Raw genomic sequence first — 26,823 nt, 5'->3', positions numbered from 1 at the left:
TAAAACTCTGTCTCAAAAAAAAAAAAAAAAAAAATTACACGACTTTCTTTAAGGTTATTAGCCTACTGCAGTACTATTTGGGCTTTTTGTTTTCCTATAATGTACTAAAAGCAAAAGTCCAAACTTATAGGTAAGAACACATACTTTGTTCTATGAATAAGCAAAATCCCATCTGGAAGGCAGTGTATTGTCATTATTCATTCAACAAACATATGCTAAGCAACAACTCTATGTTAGGCAATGCATTAGGCATCATGGGAAATGCCTGCACAGAACCGGAGGGAGAAGTAGGAAGCTACACACAGTCCATTAAATACATATTATATATGTCATGCTACTTCACATGTTGTCAGAAGAAAAACAATAACAATATCCGGGCATTGTGGCAGGCACCTGTAGTCCCAGCTACACGGGAGGCTGAGGCAAGAGAATCGCCTACACTCAGGAGTTGGAGGTTGCTGTGAGCTGTGACGCCACAGCACTCTGCCAAGGGCGATAAAATGAGTCTCTGTCTCAAACAACAAAAAAAAAAAGAATAATAACAAATACACGTGGAGCCTGGTCACTCCTCTATTAGATTTACTAATATTTTTTCATCTGTATCTTACCGTAACATTGTCATTTTACAGACCAAGGAACTAACATTTTTTAGCAAGTAACTTGACCAAGGTAACATAGCTAGAGAAGAAAACAATATTCAAACCCCGTCTAAAAGACTTCCTTGCCTAATGAGCCAGGAAGTCTTTGCATTCTGATAAGATTCTCTCTCCTAAACAACCTTTTCTTGCAGGTGTTACTTCTATTTCTGTGTGCTTGGTGTCAAACATTACATGCATTCAATTTCACATAGGGTAGATCAGGAAAATCCCTACGGACATCCTGAATGGCAACGTACATCAACAGAGGCCCTGACGAGGTTTCTCTTGATAATCTTATGAAAGAATGGAGAAGTAAAAATCGAAAGTAGGAACACCTGTCTGGCTTACTGACAGAAGTATGGGAAATTACAGGATCGAAGTTCAGCCTGATACAAAGAATCAGCCTGTTACACATATCCTAGAAAGCGGCTCAACTTTGTTTTTTTGTTTTTTTGTAGAGACAGAGTCTCACTTTATGGCCCTTGGTAGAGTGCCGTGGCATCACACAGCTCACAGCAACCTCCAACTCCTGGGCTTAAACGATTCTCTTGCCTCAGCCTCCCGAGTAGCTGGGACTACAGGTGCCCACCACAACACCCAGCTATTGGTTGCCAGTTCAGCCGGGGCCGGGTTTGAACCTGCCACCTTCGGTATATGGGGCCGGCGCCTTTTACCGACTGAGCCACAGGCGCCGGCTCAACTTTGGATCAACAGCATTTATGTATCTAAACAAAGTTAGAAAGGATAATATTTTAGAACAGTATTTCCCAAAGTGTCCCAGAGAATTTAACAGGTGTGCTTTAAAGAAAAATCTCCATAATAGAAGGACCAATCAATTCTGTATAGAGAAAAGGTAGATTAGTGGTGGCCAGGGGCTGGGGGTTAGGGGAGGAAGGAATTAGGAGTGACTATTAATAGGTCTAACAGGTACAGTGTTTCCTTTTGGGGTGGTGAAAATGTTCTGGAATTAAGACTGTAGGGCTCAATGACGTCTGTAGCTCAAGCAGTAAGGCGCCAGCCACATACACCAGAGCTGGTAGGTTCAAATCCAGCCCGGGCCTGCCAAACAACAGTGACAACTACAACCAAAAAATAGCCGGGCGTTGTGGTGGGTGCCTATAGTCCCAGCTACTTGGAAGGCTGAGGCAGGAGAATCGCTTAAGTCCAGGAGTTGGAGGTTGCTGTGAGCTATGATGCCACAGCACTCTACCAAGGGTGACCGTTTGAGGCTCTGTCTCAAAAAAAAAAAGACTATTGGGATGGTCGCATTACATTATGAATATACTAAAAACCACTGCATTATACATTTTAAATGGTGACGCTGACTGGGCGCCCGTAACTCAGTGGTTAGGGCACCAGCCACATGCACCAGGGCTGGTGGGTTCCAACCCGGCCCCAGCCTGCTAAACAACAATGATAACAAAAACAAAAAAACAGCCAGGCATTGTGGCAGGTGCCTGTAGTCCCAGCTACTTGGGAGGCTGAGGCAGGAGAATTACTTAAGCCCAAGAGTTAGAGGTTACTGTGAGCTGCTCTGGGGGCGATATACTGAGATTCTATCTCAAAATAAAAAAATAAAATAAAAATAAATAAATAAAATGGTGATGCCCATGCCATGTGAATTATATCCCAATAGTAGCTAGAAAAAGAAAGATTAAAATATTAAAGAGAAAAGTTAGCCAAAGTTAAACAGGCTTTTCTTTCAAGAGAATTTATAGCCTTAAGTAAGCTAATGCTAAGTGATTGTATGCCAGCTTTAACATGCATCATCTAAAAACAGTCCTACTTTATAGCTGTTCCTTTTCTTTCTTTTCTTTTTTGTGGGGACAGGGTCTCCCTCAGTCACCCAGGCTAGAGTGCAGTAGCATCCTGATAGCTCACTGCAATCTCAAACTCCTTACCTCTAGCGATCTTCCAGCCTCTCCCAAGTTACTAGGACTACAGGTGCAAACCACTGTGCCCAGCTAAAAATCTTTCCATTTTTGAGAGAGATGAAGTCTCACGCTTGCTGAGACCAGTCATGAACTCCTGATCCCAAGCAGTCCTCCTGCCTCAGCCTCCCAGAGTGCTAATTATATGCATGAGCCCCCACCGGGCCTCTGTTTCACTGTAAACAGCACACTAGTTACTCCTAAACCTGCACGGACATGGATGGTGACTTACACGACCACCCTAACCATGTACACCCAGTCTCCACCCACAGGACAGAGCTCCTCAGACACATCTGCCCACTGCTGCGGTCCCACAGAGCACACCTGAGGAAATGTCGCACACGATGGCAGAAGGAAGGCGCAAAGTCAAGAAATCCATTATGTCTGAATTTTGAGCTGGGGAGACTAGAATTATTCCTTCATGAATGAAGAATGTGAATTCAAAAATACACTATTGAGAATTTTTATAATAATAGGCTGCCAAGTGTTGCTACTGTTCTAGCAGGTACATTAAAATTACATAATGATTAAACAAATAATAAACCCAAGATTGCAAATCGAATAGACACAAAAGGCTTAAACATACCCCTTACAAAGTAAGAGCAGGTGCGATATGGGGGAGTGATACAGACTTGAGGGGCCTCTTAATTGACGATAAGAATGATAAATCAAGGCTGGGCGAGGTGGCTCACAGGATTAAACAAATAATAAACCCAAGATTGCAAATCGAATAGACACAAAAGGCTTAAACATACCCCTTACAAAGTAAGAGCAGGTGCGATATGGGGGAGTGATACAGACTTGAGGGGCCTCTTAATTGACGATAAGAATGATAAATCAAGGCTGGGCGAGGTGGCTCACAGCCGTAATCCTAGCATTCTGGGAGGCCAAGGCAGGTGGATCGCCTGAGCTCACAGGCTGAGCTCACAGGTTCTCAATACCTACACAGCTGAACTTCTATAAAATACCTATGCAGCGGGCCTGACAGACGTAAAGGAAGAGCTAAATAGGCTGTGAGCTACTACGGCTACTGTTTGAATTACTGGTTTCTTACTCTCCGAGTTATCAGAAAAAATTAGCAAAATGCAGAAGGAACATCGTCCTCACCTGTCTGCTGCACTCCCTGGTTGTACTTCCTTCACAAAGATATCAACTTCCCCAAATTTTGTCTTCTAAGGGCCACCACGCTGAATCCAAGGCCACCAGTTGAAGGTCGTTCTATATCTATACATTCAATTTGCCGGCCCTAGTGAAGGGGGATTAAAAAAAAAAAGTCAGTGATGTACATTTAAACAACAGGTGCTTCCTGCAGAGCTGAGATTGCTCAGCACAGAAGCAGCTTCTCCTAAGGCGTCTCTCTGGGACCACATAAATTCAGCATTCCAGGAATAAATTATTCTCAGGAATCCTCTCACGTGGTTATTTTCAGTAGAATGTAAGAGAGGGTGCAGTGTTCTGCCACTGCAGGGCCTCAGAGGCATTTTCACACTTCATTCACCTTCTGAGATGATTCCGAAGCCGGATGAAAACTCCTAAGAAAAATGCCTATCCCCACATTAAATTCTAAATTACTTTTTACATTAAATTTCCCTAAATATTCTTGATGCAAAAGACATTTTTAAACAAGGAAAATAAATTAGATATATTAAAAATATTAATAGCCGGACGTTGTGGCGGGTGCCTGTAGTCCCAGCCACTTGAGAGGCTAAGGCAAAAGAATCGCTTAATCCCAGAGTTAGAGGTCGCTGTGAGCTGTGATGCCAGAGCACTCTACAGAGGGTGACATAGTTAAGATTCTGTCTCAAAAAAAGAAAAAGGAATACAGATGTATCTAATTGGAGTCACCGTCTAAAAATTCTCCTTTCCACCTATGTGGATACTTTCCTTATTTTATTTTAACCCAGTGAGTTTCTGATACACGAGTTAAAAATGGAGTCAATTCTTCCTATCAGTATGAAAACATGAGCAAGAAAAATACAGATTAACACATTTTATGGCAAAAAGAATGAATATGGTTTTCTTTTTTAACCTAAAACATGAAAAATAAAAGTAAAGGGCAGCGCCTGTGGCTCAAGGAGTAGGGTGCCGGCCCCATATACCAGAGGTGGTGGGTTCAAACTCAGCCACGGCCAAAAAAAGCTGCAAAAAAAAAAGGGCAGCGCCTGTGGCTCAGTGAGTAGGGCGCCGGCCCCATATGCTGAGGGTGGCGGGTTCGGACCCAGCCCCGGCCAAACTGCAACAGAAAAATAGCCGGGCGTTGTGGCGGGCGCCTGTAGTCCCAGCTGCTCGGGAGGCTGAGGCAAGAGAATCGTGTAAGCCCAAGAGTTAGAGGTTGCTGTGAGCCGTGTGACGCCACGGCACTCTACCGAGGGTGGTACAGTGAGACTCTGTCTCTACAAAAAAAAAAAAAAGAGGGGGAGGAAAAGCAGAAAGAGGGAAGGAGGGAGTGGGGTGGGGCCTTGGTGTGTGTCACACTTTATGGGGGCAAGACATGATTGCAAGAGGGACATTGCCTAACAATTGCAATCAATGTAACCTGGCTTATTGTACCCTTAATGAATCCCCAACAATAAAAAAAAATAAAATAAAATAAAAAGAAAAAAAAAAGAAACTAAATATGAACCATGACAAGGTGTACCTTTACCTGAGCCATCTGTTGAATGATGGAGTTGAACTCCTCATTTCCCAGCTTCGGGGTCCAAGGAAATAACCCAGATACCGCCCCGTTATTAGAGGGCCTATTGGCCTTCCCGTTACTACTGGAACCATCTGTGAACACCAACAAACCCTTCCTCGAAAAATCAAAGTTGGTTGAACAATCTGAGGGTACGTGGCTGAGCTATTGGAGGGAAAAACAAAAGAATCATTAACAGAAATCTGCAAAGAAGTAATTATTTCTACTTATTAAATATATTTTGCCCATTACATGAATAATTTACCTGTAAAATATAGATATGTGAAAAAATCATCTGTGTGTTCACAAGGCTAAAAATTTATTCTAATTTAGAATTACATAAAAATGTTCAACAGCTTAAAATCTGTTCTTGTTTCCTATCTTTTACCAGTACCCCAAGTTAACAGCAGCCACATTAACATCTCGTTACACTACATACACACAGATACACTGAGTCATATAAACATGTAAGACATGGAACTCCTCTGCATGCATCTGTGTATTTCCACGTTGGGGCGGGACATAAAAGAGGCACTGGTTGTGTACAGCAATGATGGTAGTTACTGAGTGCTTGCTAGGAGCTAAGTAACGTACCGAGACTCTTACATGTATTATCCTTTAATCCTTACAATAGTCTGAGGAGGTATCATAACTCTATTTTGTGAATGTGCAAACTGAAGAACACAAGGATTAAGTAATTGCCCAAATTTGCAGCAAGACAGTTGCAGAACCACTTAAATGTCACTAGAAAGGAGAATCCTGTAATCATGGGAAGTAAGAATCTTAAAACATTGTTATGTTAACATAGTGGAACCAAAGTAACATTAAATGTTATTAAGACCTCATAGAAAAAAAAATCAATATTCTCCAGCTACTGGGACTTTACAGTTCAAAGAATAGAGTGAGACCCCAACTCATGAAAAAAATGGGAAAACCTAGCCGGGCGCCAGGGGGAGCGCCTGTAATCTCAGCGGCTTCCGGAGGCTGAGGCAGTGGGATGCCCACAGCCCGAGTCTGAGGTTGCAGTGAGCTATGACACCACTGCACTCTGCTCAGGGGCATAGGGATGCTGTCTCAAAAAGAAAAAAAATAAACAAAGAAATTATAACCATGCATACCACAACCAATATAGAGGATTCTTACTAGGGAGTGGTTAGTTAAATCAACTCAGTCTAGTAAGACTATCCGAGTTTTACTGGCCTTTACTAATTTCAGTTACTACCAACAGCATTCACTACTGCAATATGGGATCAATTCTACGACCAGCAGTACAGAGAGCTAACCTTCAGTATGGGGAATGGTCTAGGCTGGGCATGGTGGCTCCTGCACACTTTGGGAAGCCAAAGTTGGAGGCTAGCTTGAGCCCAGGAGTTTGAGGCCAGTCTAGGCAACATAGCAAGACCTTTGTCTCTATAAATTTTTTTAAAAAATTAGCCAGATGGCTTGGTGCATGTGGCTCAAATGGCTAAGACGCCAGCCACATACATTTAAGCTGGCAGGTTCAAATACAGTCCGGGCCGCCAAACAATGATGGCTGCAACCAGAAAAATAGCTGGGCGTTGTGGCAGGCGCCTGTAGTCCCAGCTATTTGGGAGGCGGAGGCAGGAGAATCCCTTGAGCCCAGGAGTTGGAGGTTGCTGTGAGCTGTGATGTCATAGCACTCTACCCAGGGTGATAGCTTGAGGCTGTCTCAAAAAAAAAAAATTAGCCAGATGTGATGGTTAACACTTATAGTTCCAGCTACTCAAGAGGCTGAGGCAGGAAGGAGGCTGAGCTACTTGCTTGAGCCCAGGGGTTCATGGTTGCAGTGAGCTGTGATAGTGGCACTGTACTTCAGCCTGGGCAACAGAGAGAAACCCTGTCTCACAAAAAAGAAAAAAAAAATTCTAGCCTAAAGGAAAAACTTCACAGACTGGAACTGTACTATATGTACATATCAATATAGCAGGCCCAGTTCCTTACGTTGACCAGTTTGGTACAGTCCCTTGGGTGGTCAACCTACAGAGGTTCTACTATACTTAAAGGGCAGGCATTTTGGTTTATCAGCTCACAGCTTTTTTCCCAAAATTTTGTTACTTATTACGAACTCTGCTAAATGATCTCTATTACATTTAAAATTCTGCCTAAACTGAATAGCTACTATTCAAGCTTAGCTTCCAAAAGAGATAGTTTTAAAGCAATTTGCAGCTGGGCATGGTAGCTCATGCCTGTAATCCTAGCACTCTGGGAGGCTGAGGTAGGTGAATCATTTGAGCTCAAGAATTTGAGACCTACCGGGCATTGTGGGGGGCGCCTGTGGTCCTAGCTACTTGAGAGGCTGAGGCAAGAGAATCACCTAAGCCCAAGAGCTGGAGGTTACTGTGAGCTGTGACACTACAGCACTCTACAGAGGGTGACAAAATGAAACTCTGTCTCTAAAAAAAAAAAAAAAGAATTTGAGACCTGCCTAAGCAAGACTGAGATCCACTATCTACCAAAAATAGAAAAATTAGCTGGGCAATGTGGCGGATGCCTACAGCTACTTGGGAGGCTGAGGCAGGAAGATTGCTTGAACCCAGGAATTTGAGATGAGCTAGGCTAACACCATGGCACTCTAGCCTGGGGCAACAGAGTGAAATTTAAAAAAACCCTAATTTTCCATTCTTGACACAGAACTCAAGAGGATAGTTAAAACTATGAATTTGCATCACTCCTAGGTGTATATTCAGAGCCTGCAGAGTCCTGGCAGTAAGGTCAGAGCACCAGAGGAAACACAGAGGGGTATTAAACACCAAGTACGGGACCTTCGAGGAGCTTCTCATCAGAACACCCAGGATGATTAGAAAACTAATAGATGTAGGGATAATGTAGTAGAAGGGCAAGATCACTTTTTGCCAGATAAGCACTCACGGGGAAAACTTACAGTATTTACATTAAGCATTATTTTATAACTTTGTAAAAAATGTTGAGAATTCTCAAAGTATCTGATTTTTACTTACTTTTTTATTAATGAATGAATGACAGGGTCTTACTCTGTCAACCAGGCTGGAGTGCAATGGGGCAATTATAGTTCCAGCCTCAGACTGCTGGACTTAAGGCAATCCTCCCACCTCAGCCTCCCAAGTAGCTGGGACTACAAGCACATACCAACACGTTCAGATAATTTTTTTTATTTTCGTAGAGTTTTGCTACATTACCCAGGTTGGTCTTGAACTGCTGGGCTCAAGCGACCCTCTCACAGTGCTAGGATTATAGGGATGAGCCACTGCACCTGACCAAGTACAAAACCACATTCTAAAGCCAAATACGAAATTATCGACATTTTTAAACCATCCATGCCAATGTTCCCCACAGGTTACAAGTCCCTATACAGTCTCTTTGCTGAACTCAGAATCCTTAATGATTCCACTTCTGTCTCTCCCTGCTGGCCAGAATACAGCATGGGACCCCGGGCTGAGCAACTCGCCTGCCCTTTCAGCTGCTTGATGGACTGCTGCAGGGTGAGGATCTGGTTGAAGAGAGGACTTCGCAGGGTCTCGTAAAACAGAGACAGCTTCTCATTCTGCGATGTGTCTCCCTTCTCCTGCAGCTTCCCTTTCAGGCGATCAAGGACCTGGAGCACCTGCAGTTTATCTTGGTGGAAGAAGGACAGTTGGGGGTCAACGTTACATCCCATTGTACATCCCCTTTTTATTTTATTATTTTTTTAATTTATGAAGAAAAGAAGTTTATTTCTTACAGTTTTGGAGGCTAGGAAGTCTACCATCGAGAGACCAGCATCTGATGGGAGCTGTCTCCCTGCGTGAGCAGCTAAAAGGCTGCCTGAGATCTGCCCCCATCCTACTTCTCTGAGCCTTTCTCCACCCACTCACCATCTCATTATTTTTTTTTGTTGTTGTTGTTTGTTTTTTATTGTTGGGGATTCATTGAGGGTACAAGAAACCAGGTTACACTGATTGCATTTGTTAGGTAAAGTCCCTCTTGCAATCGTGTCTTGCCCCCAAAAGGTGTGGCACACACCAAGACCCCACCCCCCTCCCTCCTTCCCTCTCTCTGCTCTTCCTTTCCCCACGACATTCCCTTTTTAAATCATTAATTAACTGAATGCTAGAATCACGTATCTAGGATACCTGCGGCAGGATTTTCAGGCATTTTGAATTCTTCTCTTCAATCGCTTTTAAAGAAACCTAGAGAAAAATTTAAAAATACAACACAAATAAATGATGTTTGAGATGACGGACATGCTAAGTACCCTGCTCTAATCTCTCTGTGTGTCAAAACATCACTATGTGCTTCATAAATATGTAAAATTATTACGTGTCAACTAAAAAAAGTTTTAAAACAAGATAAAATAAAATACAATTAAATAAAGCAGCACAAAAGACAGCTTGCATTAGTGTACACATGTCTATATACAAACATTAAAGAATATCCCAAGGATGTTCTCCATCAAAAGACGCCACTCTAGGAAATTCAAATTAAAACCACAATCAGATGCTGCTACAGACCCACTGAGATGATTAAAACTAACAAAACAGATGATAGTAAGTGTCGCAGACAAGCCTGTGAAGCTTCTGGAAATGTCCTATGACGCAAGTAGAAATATAAAATAGCACGGCCCTTCGGAAAACTGTTTAGTGATTTCTTAAAGATAAAAATATAGTTACTATCTGACTCAATACTTTCACTCATACCTACTTAACCCAGGAGAAATGAACATTTATGCTCGGCACCAGAAAATTTATGCTCACAAAAAAACCCGTAGATGAAAGCTCATAGAATTTTTCTTATTTTTGAGACACAATCTCACTTTGTCACCCTAAGTAAAGTGCCGTGGCATCGTAGCGCACAGCAACCTCCAACTCTGGGTTCAAGGGATTCTCTTGCCTCAACTTTCCAAGTAGCTGGGATTACAGGCACCCACCACAATGCCCTGCTATTTTTAGAGACAGGGTTTTGTTCTGACTCAGGCTGGTCTCAAACCCATGAACTAGGACAATCCACTTGCCTGGCCCAGACTTTTATTTATAAAAGTCCCAAACTAGAAAAACTCAAATGTCCAATAATAGATAAGTAAACAAATAAGGTTAGATAAATATAATATTTAGAAATACAGAGAAAAACTACAAATACACGGGTAGCGCCTGTGGCTCAGTGAGTAGGGTGCCGGCCCCATATACCAAGGGTGGCATGTTCAAACCCTGCCCCGGCCAAACTGCAACAACAAAAACAAAAAAAATAGCCAAGTGTTGTGGTGGGCACCTGTAATCTCAGCTACTTGGGAGGCTGAGGCAAGAGAACCGCCTAAGCCCAAGAGCTAGAGGTTGCTGTGAGCTGTGATGCCACAGCACTCTACCCAAGGCAACAAAGTAAGACTCCGTCTCAAAAAAAAACCTACAAATACACAAAATAAAGATAAATCTCAAAAATGGTATGTTGAGAAAAAGAAACCTCTCCCCCCCCAAAAAAAAGATACGAACTATATGATTCCATTCATGTGAAGTTCAAGAACTGACAAAACAAATCCCTAATTACAGATGAATTTATCCGGGGGTAGGGTGGAAGGGAACTAACTGGTAACAAAGTTTAGGACCTGGTACCCCAGAACATGGCACCTTGGCATGCTATTTTAAGCTGAAGGTATCTGAGAAACAGCAGGTGCAGGCAGGACGCTCCCTGAAGCAGGTCATAATATCCTCGGGAGGGAGGTGCCCTCCCTACACCCAGAGGATAGAAGCAGCTCTGTTTCCAAAGACAGAGGGACACCAGGAGGAATCTGAACAAACAGGCCTTACCAAGTTTTCTCTGTTCTTCATCAAGCCTAATGTTAAAATGCTCAGACGTAACACATTTCTTTGAGTCTTCATTTTCTTTTGAAGGCTCACATATCATATCAACCTTTAATACATCTATATGCTTTTCTCTTATTAATCTATCTTTTATTATAGGGGCCCCAGTCAAGAACTTAGAAGGGCAGAAAGTAGACATATTTTCCTACACTGGGAAAGGGATCAAGGGAGCTTGGTGGAATGATGGAAATGTTCTGAAGAGATACTGCTCCAGGGGTGTCCAACCTTTTTTTTTTTTTTTTTTTGAGACAGAGCCTTAAGCTGTTGCTGGGGGTAGAGTGCCATGGCATCACAGCTCACAGCAACCTCCAACTCCTGGGCTTAAGGGATTCTCTTGTCTCAGCCTCCCAAGTAGCTGGACTACAGGCGCCCACCACAATGCCTGGCTATTTTTTGGTTATAGTTGTCATTGTTGTTGGCTGGCCGGGGCTGGATTCCAACCCACCGGTTCTGGTGTAGGTGGCTGGTGCCTTAGCCACTTGAGTCACAGGTGCTGAGCGCTTTTTTTTCTTTCTTTGTAAATATAGGATGCTTCATGACTTTGTGTATCATCCTTGCACAGAGACCATGCTAATCTTCTCTGTATCTTTCCGATTTTATTACATGTGCTGCTGAACCAAGCACAGCCTTTTTTTCCTTCTCTGCTGCACACTGGAAGCGGCAGCATTGGGCCACACGTTAAATCAACACACACTAGCAAAAGTAGATGAGCAAAGGTCCATGCATAGTTTTCACAATATCCAACACCAAAGATAAGCAAAACAGGCCTCAAAAAAATCCACATGCAGCCTGCACCCCTGCTTACACAAACATATACATTTATCAAAATTCACTGAAAAAAATTATTTTATCATAAGCACATTTGCACTAGATTGTTTATTGCAGCTCAATTTACAATAGCCGAAATGTGAAAACAAGCTAAATGCCAACTCAGGAATGGATTAACCAGCTGTGATATGTGTATACCATGGAATATTATTCATCTATGAAAAAAAATGGAAACTTTAGGGTGGTGCCTGTGGCTCAGTGGGTAGGGCACTGGCCCCATATACTGAGGATGGCAGGTTCGAACCCAGCTCCGGCCAGCTAAAACAGCAGTGGCAACTGCAACAAAAAATAGCCAGGCGTTGTGGCGGGTGCCTGTAGTCCCAGCTACTCAGGAGGCTGAGGCAAGAGAATTGCTTGGGCCCAAGAGTTGGAGGTTGCTGTGAGCTGTGATGCCATAGTACTCTACCAAGGGCGACACAGTGAGACTCTCTCTCAAAATAAATAAATAAAAATGGAAGTCAGTAAGGAGGCCAGGCATGGTTGCTCACACCTGTAACCCCAGCACTTGGATTAATTGAGCTCACAGGTTCCAGACCAGCCTGAGCCAGAGTGAGACCTCATCTCTAAAAATAGCCGGGTGTTCTGGCAGGTACTTGTAGTCCCAGCTACTTGGGAGACTGAGGCAAGAGAATCACATGAGCCCAAGAGTTGGAGGTTGCTGTGAACTATGACACTTCAGGACTCTACTGAGGGTGACAAAGTGAGACTATCTCAAAAAAAAAAGTCAATAAGGGATGTCACTGCATTGATAAAAGATCCAAGTAGTCCATTCAAATATCACTGAGTTCAATGGAAACTACCAAAAGCAGCGCTAAATATAGCATCTCAGGAACACTTCTGCTGTGCTCAGATCTCAACCCTGCAACCTCGACAGCCATCCAGTGACAGGTAACTAAAAATGACACCCAGTGACGGGAGTGACAGAAGGGCAGTCATAGAGACTCTGTGACACCTCTTATGTAGCAACATGCAGCCCCAAAAGACTGCAAGAGCGGCATGGTCATCATTAACACATCAACCTCTCTAAATCAAAGAATGCAAGCTAAAATAATAAGATGCCATTTTTTACTATCAAATGTTAATCTGACATTCATTAATTTATTAGAGATTAATACCTTATACTCCAGATGTCATGGAAAAATAGGTAGGACTATAAATTTGCACAGTCTTTCAGGACACCTTAGCAGTATCAATGTTGAATTTACATCCTGTTTTACCCAGAATCTCTACTTCTGAGTGTCTCTCCTAAAATAATACTTGTAAAGGGCACAAAGCTGTAAATGCAAGGGTATTTATTGCATTTTTAATAGCAAAACTGGAAAAATTAAATTATCAAAAGCAATCCAGCCAGGCACAGTGGCTCACATCTATAATTCTAGCACGCTTTGGGAGCCCGAGGCAGGAGGATTGCTTGAGGCCAGGAGTCCGGGACCAACCTGAGCAACATATAAGACCCTGTCTTTACAAAAAGAATAACAAAAATTAGCTGGGTCTGGTGGCGTGAGCCTGTAGTCCCAGCTACTTGGGAGGCTGAGGCAGGAGGATCACCTAAGCCTAGAAGTTTGAGGTTGCAGTGAATTACAATGATGCCATTATATTCCATTATACTCCAGCCTAGGCAACAGAGGGAGACTCTGTCTCCCCGCCCCCCAAAAAAAAAATTTTAGTCATTAAAATAATAAAGCAGGTCTAAAAGTACCAAAAGGGACAGAAGGGGACAGTTAACAGTAAGCCTATAGCTCACTCCTTAGCTTAAGGGATTCCATGCATGAAAGCAGACTTCCTTGCCAACACACTATTAATACATAAGAGAATCTTGGCAGCGTCTGTGGCTCAACGGGGTAGGGCGCCGGCCCCATATGCTGGAGGTGGTGGGTTCAAACCCAGCCCCGGCCAAAAACTGCAAAAAAAAATTCATAAGAGAATCTCTTATTCGTCTCTGACTTTAAAATGCCAGGATATATCTGGTCCGTCTTAACTGTTTTTTGCAAATAATCTGAGAATTTACAGATTAATGGGGCATGGCTGGCTGGAAAACAGGAAATAATCCCAGACATTTCCTGTGGTGTAACTAATGGACTATGGAACCAGAGATTCCCAAGACAGAAAAGCCTTCCTTTAGGAAAAATGCTTCTGTACCTATCATTCAGAACATGTTTTGCTAACCCCAAAACAAACCAAACAAAAAAGTATCCTCCGGCTGAATTTTACTTCTGTAAACAAATTAAGAACTGCAGTTAAGTCTGTCAGAAACACATTTGTAAATGATTTCATGACCATCCACATATCATAGATGTAAGAATTTCAAGCACTTGATAATACGTGCTAACGTGGGAGAAGGTGACCTGCAGCCCCCCCTTTATTGTGGGGGCTGCTGCAGCCTCTGAAGCGTAAGGCTGGAGTCGGTCACCGTTCACCCTCGGTGCGCGCTCCAACAATCCAACCCTTGTGTTAACGCAGGGAAGCCGGCCAATGTACACGACCAAATGAGGGGAACGAGTTTCAGACTATGTGCATCCTTTTCAGTTTTGTAAGAAAAGAATGTATGACCGAGTTTCTAGAAAAAGATTCAGAAAGGTAGTCAATTTAGTAACAGTGAACACTTCTAGAAAGTACAGGGTGTCCCGAAAGTGGTCTCTAAGGTTGCCATACAGAGGGAAAATGGGAAATTGTAGTTAAACATACTTTTATTTACAAAATATTCATTACAAAATTTTACAAAATATTTACAAAATATTCTCCATGTGTTGGCCATCCCTTCATAAAATTACATAAAATATTTACAAAATAGTCCCTATAAGTGGGCTACCTCTTTGTAAAATCTGTAAGGAATATTTTGTAAATAAAGGTACATTTAACTATAATTTCCTGTTTTCATTATGTATGGTGACTTTAGGGACACCCTGTAAAAACGAGGCTGGAGAGATTTAAAAATGACACTTAGCACTCTGGGAAGCCCAGGCAGGAGGATTCTTTGAGCTCAGGAGTTCGAGACCAGCCTGAGCAAGAGTGAGACCTTATCTGTACTAAAAAATAGAAAAATCAGCTGGGCATGGTGATGCACACCTGTCTTCCCAACTACTTGGGAGGCAGAGGCAGGAGGATCACTGGAGCCCAAGAGTTTCAGGTTGCTGTGAGCTATGATGCCACAGTACTCTACCTAGGGCCACAGGGTAAGACTCTGTCTCAAAAACATAAAATAAAATGATCAAGTTTTCAAAAGTCTGTGAACTTTTTACTTCACAGATTTTAGTGCTGTTTGAATTTATTTAAATGGTATGTATTAATTCTGTAATTTAAAAAAATGGCAAAAGTGACCAAAAATGATAGCTAAGGTTGCCTGAGAAAGCAAGACAGATAAGCTACATAAAAACAATACAATGGGGTAATTACACACACACAGACACCATAGCACAGAAATCAAAAAGGGAGAGTGACAGATCCCACCTCAAATGTTTAGGAATGCAGGCAGCACCTGTGGCTCAGTGAGTAGGGCGCCTGCCCCATATACTGGGGGTGGTGGGTTCAAACCCGGCCCCAGCCAAACTGCAACCAAAAAATGGCCGGGCACCAGTAGTCTCAGCTGCTTGGAAGGCTGAGGCAAGAGAATCGCCTAAGCCCAAGAGCTGGAGGTTGCTGTTGAGCTGTGTGACGCCATGGCACTCTACTGAGGGCGACACAGTGAAACTCTGCCTCTAAAAAGAAAAAAAAAAAAAAGTTTAGGAAACGTCCACCCCATATACCAGAGGTGGTGGGTTCAGACCCAGCCCCAGCCAAAAAAAAAAAAAAGAAGAAGAAAAAGAAACCTCCCTCCTGGTAAAAGAAAAAGAATGGGGTGAAAAAGTAAAAGTGGAGTGACCATTAGTCGTCATTTGCCCACAACAGCCTCAAGTCTCAGTCTACCTAGCATGGTCACTGTTAGTGGTGCCCAGTACACTCTCAATGTGTCCTGGGTCAAATAGGGCTATCTAAGGGAGCGGTCCCCAAAGTTTAACATACACCAGAAGCACTACAGAGCCTGTTAAAATACAATTTGCAGAGCCCAAGGTGACAATTGAAAAACCACCACCTACAGAGGTAAAAGTACCTGACTTTCTGTAATAATATTCTTTTATTATTATTATTATTATTATTTTAGAGACAGAGTCTCACTCTGTCACCTTCGGTAGAGTGCCGTGACATCACAGCTCACAGCAACCTCCAGCTCTTGGGCTTAGGCGATTCTCTTGCCTCAGCCTCGCTAGTAGCTGGGACTACACGCGCCTGCCACAACGCCCGGCTATGAAGGACCCAGTGACACCATGACACCATTTTGGGCTTTTTGGGATTTCATCCTCCATTTTTAGAAAACCTGAAAGTTCCTAGTTTCCTTTCTTAGTAAACCACACCCCTCCCTATCTCCCGGAGTGTGTCCCTATCTCCTGAAGTGCCTCCGCCCACCCCCCACCCACCCAATCAGCCTTAAACTCTAGTATAGGCACAAGAAATAACCAATCCAAGGGCCACACTTTGCTTCCCACACCCCTCACCCCATTTCCCCCTCATAAAAAACCCCCACGTGCCGCGAGCATTGGGCTCTGGGTCCCAGCTGCGTCTGGAGCTTGAATAAACGCCCTCGTGTGATTGCATCCGTGTCTGGCTCTCTCGTGTGATCATTGGGGACCCCGATTCTCGGGTGTAACAGGTATTTTTTTTTTTTTTTGCAGTTTCTGGCCGGGGCTGGGTTTGAACCCGCCACCTCCAGCATATGAGGCCAGCAACCTACCCCTTTGAGCCACAGGTGCCACCCCAACACCTGGCTATTTTTTGTTGCAGTTTGGACAGGGGCCGGGTTTGAACACGCTACCCTCGGTGTACGTGGCCAGCGCCCTATTCACTGAGCCACAGGCGCCACCGATAATAACTAGTTCTAAATGACCTACCCTAACATTTCCAGAAGCAGCAAAAAAAGTGAGATCACTGTTACGGCCAAATGTGGACTGTGAATTTATGCTTGTTACACAACGAGGTGAGTACTAAAGTTAGAAGTAAGCATTTAGAAATCTTCCTGCAGGCTTGTCACCTGTGGCTCAAGCAGCTAAGGTGCCAGCCACATACACCTGAGCTGGCAGGTTCGAATCCAGCCCGGGCCCGACAAACAACGACAGCTGCAACCAAAAAAGTAGCTGGGCACTGCGGCGGGTGCCTATAGTCCCAGTTACTTGGGAGGCGGAGACAGGAGAATCGCTTGAGCCCAGGAATTGGAGGTTGCTGTGAGCTGTGACGCCAGCACTCTACCCAAGGCGACAGCTTGAGGCTCTGTCTCAAAAAAAAAAAAAAAAAAAGAAAAAGAAAAAAGAAATCTTCCTGCAATCTGGTAAAGCACGCTATGACATTTAATAATCAAAAACTTGAATTTATATTTTATATGTTTTTAATATTTCATTTTCCTAGTAATTTATTTTCTAAAAATATCAGTCATTGAAAGACTAAAGAGTGGGGAACCAGATCCTTCATCACTAATAGTTTGGGAGACCACCTTGAAAGGATTCTTGTTTGCTTAGCCCCTGTAGCTCAAGTGGCTCTTGTTGGTTTAGTGCCTGTAGCTCAAGTGGCTAAGGAGCCAGCCACAGTACACCAAAGCCGGTGGTTTAGAATCCAGCCCAGGACTGCCAAACAATGACAACTACAACCAAAAAAAATTGCCGGACACTGTGGTGGGCACCTGTAGTCCCAGCCACTTGGGAGGCTAAGGCAAGAGAATTGCTTACGCCCTGGAGTTGGAGGTTGCTGTGAGCTGTGACACCACAGCACTCTACCCAGGGCAACAGCTTGAGACTGTCTCAAAAAAAAAAAAAAAAGAGAGAAACGATTCTTCTAAATAACGCTAAGCAGAATTAGGCAACATGAAGTAATTAAAGGCTTTTAAGTAAGAAGTACTATGTACAGACTTCTATTTTAAAAAGGTAACTCTGGGTGGCACCTGTGGCTCAGTGGGTAGGGTGCTGGTCCCATCCCATATACCACGGGTGGTGAGTTCGAACCCGTCCCCAGGCAGCTAAAACGGCAGTGACAACTGCAAAAAAAAAAAACAAAACGGATGTTGTGGTGGGCACCTGTAGTCCCAGCTACTTGAGAGGCTGAGGTAAGAGAATTGCCTAAGCCCAAAAGCTGGAGGTTGCTGTGAGCTGTGACACAACAGCACTCTACAGAGGGCAACAAAATGAGAATCCATCTCTAAAAATAAAAAAAAAGTAAAGCTTAGTGTCATCTTCCTACCAGCCCAACACGTCATCCCACACATTTTGAAAACTCTGATAGAATATCCCCCGGTTAGGAATAAGGGTAGAAACTAGATGCCCATCCAACTGTCTGACTCACGTTTAATAAGGCTAAACTATGTCCACAAAGCAGGCTGGAAAATTACTACAATTCCATGGTGCTAGGAAATATCTAGGGAAGGGGACTGAAGCTTTTTTTTTTTTTTTTTTTTTTTTTTAACAAATGTATTCCCGAATTCAATCTGAGCCGTCACAAAGACAGACAGAAAGCGCAGGGAATTTTTTCTTTTGCATCCTAGTGCAAACCGAAAGAACAACAGCAAATTGTTCAAGGTCTATCAGTGGATGCAGGGGACTGAAGCTTTAAGACCATGTGACAAGAGAAGAAACGCAAAAACCTGACAGCTGGACACCCAGCAGGCAGCACTCAGGCTGAGTGGAAGTCGCCTCTTACTCGGGATGTCATACGGATAACGAAGGGGAAAACCAAGTTTGTTTACAACAGAGGAAAGCCCGCTCTAACTCATCATAGATAGGCTACCTACAACCAGTCATAGTCCAGATGTTTTTTTAAGATAGGGATTCTCACCGTGTTGCCCAGGCTGGCCTGGAACTCCTGTCCTCAAGCCATCCTTCTGCCTCAGCCTCCTCAGTAGCTGGGATTAGATGCAAACCACCATGCTGGACAGGCAGGACATTAAAATGCCACAGTAGGCTGAGCGTGGTGGCTCACGCCTATAATCCCAGCACTCTGGGAGGCTGAAGCAGGTGGATTGCCTGAGATCATGAGTTTAAGACCAGCCTGAGCCAGAGCGAGACCCCGTCTCTAAAAATAGCCGGGCGTTGTGGCAGGCGCCTGTAGTCCCAGCTACTTCGGAGGCTGAGGCGAGAGAATCGCTTAAGCCCAAGAGTTTGAGGTTGCTGCGAGCTGTGATGACACAGCACTCTACCAGGAGCGACAAAGTGAGACTGTCTCAAAAAAAGAATAGGGCAGCGCCTATGGCTCCAAGGGGTAGGGCGCCAGCTTCATATTCCAGAGGTGGAGGGTTCAAACCTAGCTCTGGCCAAAAACTGCAAAAAAAAAAAAAAAAAGAAAGAAAGAAAGAAAAATTGGGCTGAGGCAGGAGAATTGCGTAAGCCCAAGAGTTAGAGGTTGCTGTGAGCCGTGTGACGCCACGGCACTCTACCCGAGGGCGGTACCGTGAGACTCTGTCTCTACAAAAAAAAAAAAAAATAATAATAATAATAATAAAAATAAATAAAAAGCCATAGTGTACCCATAGTGTATCCATCCTCATAGTTGTTCTGCCCCAAAGAACAAGAAGTTTAGGGTCAGCGCTTGTGGCTCAAGCGGCTAAGGCACCAGCCACATATACCTGAGCTGGTGGGTTCGAGTCCAGCACGGGCCTGCCAAACAATGACGGCTGCAACTAAAAAATAGCCGGGCATTGTGGTGGGCGCCTGTAGTCCCAGCTACTTGGGAGGCGGAGGCAGGTGAATCGCTTGAGCCCAGGAGTTGGAGGTTGCTGTGAGCTGTGATGCCATAGCACTCTACCCAGGGCGACAGCTTGAGACTCTGTCTCAAAAAAAAAAAAAAAAACAGAAGTTTATCCTGCTCTGCAGCTTCCACTCCATTACTGACCTAGAGACTTTGTGCCACAAATTTTTCAGATCTGGTTCAATTGAAGGAGAATTTAAATGAAGGAGATTATTACAATGTTGTGGCTTTTTTAAACCCACGTCTTAGCCAACACCACTTAATGGAATATTTGTAAAAAGTTGATACAGAGATAATTTAAATTTCTACGTGGAGGAAACTTATTAAAGACTAACCTCCTCAGATTAAGAATTTAGGCATATTAAATTCCCTAAGAAATACACTTTCCGACTCTAAGAAGCTCAGAAGAATGTTAACTCCCCACCAATTGAAGGTGACATCCAATAGGTCTTGTTCTTATTGGGAGGAAATAATCACTGGCAGTCTCTTTGCCAAAGCAAAGGAATTCAGCCTTTAACTGCACAGGTGAATCCAGCAGATAACAATTAGATAGCACGTAAATTCCCAGTGGGGATTTCCCAGAGCTCACTGAACCAGGGATTTTTAAGTATCAATGAGCTATTAAGTGTGAATGAAGTCATGATTTCAGAAATTACTGAGGTGGGCGGACTGCTTGAGCTTTGGAGTTCGAAACCAGCCTGAGCAAAAGTGAGACACACCACCTCCCCACCCCCGTTTCTACTAAAAATAGAAAAACTGAGGCAAGAGGACTGCTTGAGCCCAAGAGTTGGAGGTTGACGCCACAGCACTCTATCCAGGGCAACAGCTGGAGACCCTGTCTCAAAAAAAAGGAAAGGAAAAAAAAAAGACATTACTCAAAAACCAAAGCCCCGGGCGGTGCCTGTGACTCAGTGAGTAGGGGGCCGGCCCCATATGCCGAGGGTGGTGGGTTCAAACCCAGCCCCGGCCAAACTGCAACAAAAAAATAGCCAGGCGTTGTGGCGGGCGCCTGTAGTCCCAGCTGCTCGGGAGGCTGAGGCAAGAGAATTGCGTAAGCCCAAGAGTTAAGAGGTTGCTGTGAGCCGTGTGACGCCACGGCACTCTACCCAAGGGCGGTACAGTGAGACTCTGTCTCAACAACAACAACAAAAAAAAAAAACCAAAGCCCATGAGCAGCTCTAAGCCTCTTGCTTCCCTCGGAATGCAGAGCTTGGGGAGTGTCAAATTACTATACCTTTGTCCTCAAAGCTCAGCCTCTATGAGCTACTGATTAAATAAAAAACACTCTCCAAGCCAAAGAGCAAGGATGACTCTCGCCCCCAGAGCTCCAGATAAACACACTTTCTGCCATGAGAATACAAATCAAGTCAGGTGTCCTAGCCTTGTCTTCCCACAAAATAGCCAAGGCCTTTTTAAAACTCCTTACATATGGAAATACTATATTTTTGACCAGTGACAAAACAGTACATCCCTGGAATTTTAGAAACAGATAACTTTCATAACAATCTTGATATTACATTATGGGCCCATATGCCTAAGCCTAGACTATTTGTTGAAGTTTACCTGGCACCGAATATTCAAAAATCTGGAAATCAAAGTTTAAAGACACCATGTTAAACTCAGAAGCGGAACTGAAAATTGTATCAGTTTTGCAGAATAATTCATTTGCCTAAATACTAATTTTCCCATTGAACTATTCAAAGTTAACGAATGCATATCAATATTGTAACTTGGTCACTTTTGTCTGAACATAGTTAACCTGCTTTGTGATAGCTTCTGAATTCCTGTTGGTGGCAGTTTTCTCCAATGAGCGACAAAAAACTAAATCTGAGCTATTTTCACATTAATGGACCTCTGATCACATATCTAATCCTTTCAGAAAGACCTGGACATTCATATTCTTTACTAATGATTAGTTTCCACCTCTAAAATTCTGTTCAATTTCTGCAGACTGCGCACCTTCGATAAAGAAATTTTTTTATTTTATTATTATTATTTTTTTAAGAGACAGAGTCTCACTTTATCACCCTCGGTAGAGTGCCGTAGCGTCACAGCTCACAGCAACACAACCCCCTCCTGGGCTTAGGCGATTCTCTTGCCTCAGCCTCCCAAGTAGCTGGGACTACAGGTACCTGCCACAAGGCCAGGTTATTCTTTTTGTTGCAGTTTGGCCGGGGTTGGGTTTGAATCCGCCACCCTTGGTAAATGGGGCCGGTGCCCTACTCACTGAGCCACAGGCACCACCCACTCTAAAGAAATTACAGTCACACCATTTTTTTTTTTGAGACAGAGCCTCAAGCTGTCACCCTGAGTAGAGTGCCATAGCATCACAGTTCACAGCAACCTCCCAACTCCTGGGTTCAAGCGATTCTCCTGCCTCCGCCTCCCAATTAGCTGGGACTACAGGCACCTGCCACAATGTCCAGCTATTTTTTTGGTTGCAGTCGTCATCATTGTTGACAGGCCCGGACTGGATTTGAAACCGCCAGCTCAGGTGTATGTGGCTGGTGCCTTAGCAGCTTGAGCCACAGGTGCGGGAAATCTTACCCAACCTGCACCCAGGTGGAATAAGGCCATTTTAATCGCACAAACTGGGCCTCCGTTTTCCATTTGTCTCGAGCCTCAGAACAATCTTTCATCTTTGGCTCCGTAACCTTTCAAGTATTATAACCCATTATCTGGGCAGTGCCTGAGGCTCAGTGGGTAGGGCCCTGACTGCAACAAAAAAATAGCCAGCCATTGGGGCAGGTGCCTGTAGTCCCAGCTACTTGAGAGGCTGAGGCAAGAGAATCGCCTAAGCCCAAGAGCTGGAGGATTCTGTGAGCTGTGAGGGCTACCAAGGGCAAAAAAATGACACTCTGTCTCTAAAAAAAAAAAAAAACTCAGTATCTTCTTCAATACTCAACTTTTTCCCACTGGATTCTGTAACCAGTTCTTGAAATATAGGAAATTCTATAGCCTATGAGTTTTGTTTGACATCAGAGAGTCCTGGGCTCCACCCCTGGGACCAGCTCTTGTACCCAACTGTTTAAATCTTCCTACACCTATTTCATTTGTTAAAAAAAAAAAAAAAAAAGAATTGTAAAAATCACTTTAATTTACAGTTGAAAGGACTACATGAACTACAGTGCATTAGGCCTGGCACCCAGGACACATTCAACAAATGGTAACTATTATTAGCATCTCTCTTTTTCTTTTTTGAGACAGCTTCTCACTGTCACCTTGTGTAGAGTGCTGTAGCATCACAGCTCACAGCAACCTCAAACTCTTGGGCTTAAGCAATTCTCTTGCCTCAGCCTCTCAAGTAGCTGGGACTACAGGCATCCACCACAACACCCAGCTATTTTTTTGTTGTAGTTGTCATTGTTGTTTAGCAAGCCCAGGCGGAGTTTGAGGTTGCTGTGAGCTGTGATGCCAAGGCACGCTACTGAGGGCAACAAAGTGAAATTGTCTCAAAAAAAAGGAATGGGTAACATTAATTTTAATACCATAATTCCCTTAATCCAATATGTACAAATTATCATTTTAATAGATAAATAATAAAAAAATTAACAAGGTTTTTAATTTTGTTTTTTTGTAAAGATGGGCTCTCAATGTATTGCCTGGGCTGGTCTTGAACTCCTGGCCTCATTCAATCCTCCCACCATAGCCTTCCAAGGAGCCAGGCAGAAGTATCTGCATCTAGCAAATAAGATAGTTTAGATTCTTTTTTACACTAAATCTTTTCAAAATCTGGTGTTTATTTTACAAGCAAAGATTGTACAAGATTTGTTTACAGCAAATCTTAGTGACAACTATCTCTATGCCAAGTGCCCGATGTTCGTATTTACCAGCTGCTTACAGTACTGTCTTGATGGCAAAGTTTAAGCCTATACCTTTTCAGAAAGATCCCTACAGTGTTTTTAGAAAAGGTGTTTGTTTACCAGCTCATACACTCTCTAGGTGACTTATCAAAGTCACTATCAGAGTGAGAACATTCACAAACATTCACAGAGTGAGTTCTTCCCAATAAAAAGAACATAACTCCATAATTTTATCTGAATTAAACATCACGATGGAGGGGCAAAGAGTAGGAGAATGGCTTACAGTTAACAGACACGTTCTCACGCGGCGGTGCCTATGGCTCAAAGGAGTGGGGCACCGGCCCCATGTGCCAGAGGTGGCGGGTTCAAACCCGGCCAAAAACTACAAAAAAAAAAGACACATTCTTGAACATTATTTCCTTTTAACCTCCCCAAATCTCAATAAGGTAGATCATTTACAAACAGGGCCAGGTTCTGGAGGACCAAGTGCTACTATGGTAAGGGGACTCATTTCCTGTCTTGAACCTTTATAAGCTGTGCAGTTACGCAAACACAGAAGAGGGCACAGCTTCCTCTTCAGCACCAATCTATCCCCCAGACTAACCGGAAGGGTACGGATAGGCACTAAATTTCTCCACATTTGCACCAGAATGTAAAACGGAGACTTTAAAAAAGGCATCCAAATCCACGCAAGAAAATGCCATGGCATGCAAAGTTAAGGTAAAGTAGTCCCAAAAAACTTAAAATTTGTTTATCAAAGGTGGGCCCAGTCTTAAGTAAACAAACTGAACTCCATTGTGGCTGCCCCAACCTAAAGTATTTTCGTTAAACTTCAACAAAGCAAGTAAATTCAGACTGCTTGGCTATTCGGTGTAAAGATAATTATCAAACTCGATTAAGTAAAAATGCAATTGTAAAGACTAGAGAATGCAGAAGCACTGTCTCAGAATCACAAGGTCCTCAAAGCAGATTCCCTATGAAAAAATAAATACTTCTGTTCAACTTTAAAAATGGAACTGAAAAAAATATATCCTCATGTTATTAGTGGTTATCTCTCAATAGTAGGTGGCAAGGTTTGTGAGCTATGGAGTTTTTTTCTTTTAATTCTCACCAATTCTTCAACAATGAAGATGTTATCTTTATAGTTACAGAAACATTAATGTGATGTACGTGCCTTAAACTTAAAGGTATTATTCAACACAGAAAAGCCTATACAATGTTATAACTTTTATTTAGTTTAATTTTATTTATTTATTTTTTGAGTCTCATTCTTTCACCCTGGGTAGAGTGCTGTGGCATCATCATACCTCACAGCCATCTGAAACTCCTGGGCTCATGCGATTCTCTTGCCTCAGCCTCCTGAGTAGCTGGGACTACAGGCACCTGCCACAATGCCCGGCTATTTTTTCATTGCCGTTGTTTATGTGGCCTGGGCCGGGTTGGAACCCGCCATGCTCTGTGTATGTGGCTGAAGCCCTAACCACTATGATACGGACACCGAACCTGACTCAGACTTTGAAAAATAAAGTATGTTCTACTAATCAGATCAGGGACCTACAAATGAGTATTTTGTTTGTTTGTTCATTTATTTGTTTGTTCAGACAGAGTCTCACTTTGTCACCCTGGTAGAATGCTCTGGTGTCATAGTTCATAGCAACCTCAAACTCTTGGGCTCAAGAGATTCTCCTGCCTCAGCCTCCTGAGTAGCTGGGACTACAGGCGCCCACTACCATGCCTGGCTAGTTTTTCTATTTTTAGTAGAGACAGGGTCTCACTCTTGCTCAGGCTGGTCTCAAACTCATATGCTCAAGCAATCCACCTGCCTCAGCCTTCCAAAGTGCTAAGGATTACAGGCATGAGCTACTGTGCCTGGCCTACAACTTTAAACAAAACTACTTTTCTGATGGCAACTCCATTTTTGTGATCCCTGTGATAATAAGAAATATATATATACAGTACCCCCTCAGTAAGTTGATCACCCAAGGAGCTGTAACAAACTGGTCAACATAGGGAGGAGTCAACAAAAGGAACCTAGGCCTATTGTGCAGATATATACATGTGGCCCGTGTCCAGTCTATGGAAGTTAGGTCCACTAAAGGAGTGGTCAGCTATGGAGGGTCCACCATACATCAGTTGTCATCCACAGTTTCTAGCTCTCACCTCCCCTAGCCCTTGTCACAGTCTTGAAACAATCTCTATGACCTTCTGCCCTCTCTCCACCCGCTTTCATCTTCCCAAGGTGGGACAGTATTCTTCCCTTGCCGTTCTATCTCAGAGCTGGCCATTGAGAAATTCTATGACATACCTTGTCTGATTGCTGGGCAGAAGACTCCCATTTCAGAAAGGAGTTTTGCCTATACCCTGAAGGCAGGAATGCTATACAGGGGCCAGTGAGAATCCGGACAGGCCTTCCTGAGTTTCTCTACTCCACTCTTCAATCCTGTCTGTCCAATGAAGTCTCCCTAAAAGCTGTAAGAGGAGGAGGTAGACAGCTTCGGGACAGCTGCACACAGGTACATCTCTTCTTGTACATGTTTTGTAATTAACTTTATAACAGACCCATACACATAAATGTCTCCCGGAGTTCTGTGAGCTGCTCTACCACTTTAATAGGACACAAGGCAGAGGTTAGATAATCCCAACTTACAGCCAGTCAGTCCAAAGCACAAGTAACACATCTCGGAGTTTAAGATGGAGCTGGCAGGGAGTCTCGTGGGACTGAGCCCTCAACCTGTGGGATCTGACGCCAACACTACCTGGAGGATTTGAAATGTTAGATACCCAGCAAGCTTCCCCTGCAGAATTTATTGCATGCTCACTATGGGGAGAACTCCCTGCACACCTGGTTACAGAAGTCTTCTGTGCTGCTTGTTATGGGTGAGAGCACAGAAAAAACAGTTGGTGTTTACATTTGTATGATGTGACGTAATAGATGTGCATGTTAATCACTGCTTGACATTAATAAAGTTGTTTATAAAATTAAAAAAGTGGGTGTTTTTTCCTCTCACACCTAATAGGAGGCAAACTAGCCTGGATAATTTTCTCCAGAACTCATTTTATAAATTCTATCTCTAAGTATCTTCCACTTTCATATTTATTAGTGTTCTAATTGTCTTTGTAAAAGTTGCAGATACCAGCATGAAATCGTTTTTGGTCGGACCCAAACTAACTACAGCTGGGAAAGCGCCAAGGGGGGAAGAAGGCTTATACTTCCAGGTCTGGGGTAAAAATTGTCTCCAGGATATTCTAAAGTCACTCCATAAAAAATCCTTTAGGACAGCAGCAGTTCAGGATGAAATGCTCTCCAAAAAACACCCGCCCAGTAATGGCATCTCCACCCATGAACTGACCGTTCACTTTGGC

At 43.4% G+C, this 26,823-nt stretch overlaps 1 protein-coding gene and 2 non-coding genes across 3 annotated transcripts in view; all 3 read right to left on the bottom strand.

Annotated features, from left to right (window-relative positions):
- The window catches only part of PATJ (PATJ crumbs cell polarity complex component), a 408,655-nt gene extending 381,832 nt beyond the window's left edge, over positions 1–26,823 (bottom strand). Inside the window, 7 exon segments of the mRNA XM_053575260.1 lie at positions 3,677–3,722; positions 3,725–3,815; positions 5,214–5,408; positions 8,689–8,855; positions 9,353–9,409; positions 25,766–25,929; positions 26,108–26,823. Of these exon segments, the coding sequence (XP_053431235.1) occupies positions 3,677–3,722; positions 3,725–3,815; positions 5,214–5,408; positions 8,689–8,855; positions 9,353–9,374 (521 nt within the window). The 5' untranslated portion in view covers positions 9,375–9,409; positions 25,766–25,929; positions 26,108–26,823.
- On the bottom strand, positions 11,589–11,695 carry LOC128575640 (U6 spliceosomal RNA). The gene has a single exon (XR_008377066.1). It is a non-coding gene; the product is annotated as a U6 spliceosomal RNA (small nuclear RNA).
- Positions 18,381–18,510, bottom strand: LOC128575701 (small nucleolar RNA SNORA31). Its single transcript, XR_008377113.1, has one exon. It is a non-coding gene; the product is annotated as a small nucleolar RNA SNORA31 (small nucleolar RNA).

Source organism: Nycticebus coucang, chromosome 22 (assembly GCF_027406575.1).
Source record: "Nycticebus coucang isolate mNycCou1 chromosome 22, mNycCou1.pri, whole genome shotgun sequence".
NCBI classification, from domain to species: Eukaryota; Metazoa; Chordata; class Mammalia; order Primates; family Lorisidae; genus Nycticebus; species Nycticebus coucang.
Note: the sequence above shows the minus strand (reverse complement) of the source record. Positions and strands in the feature narration are given on the sequence as shown.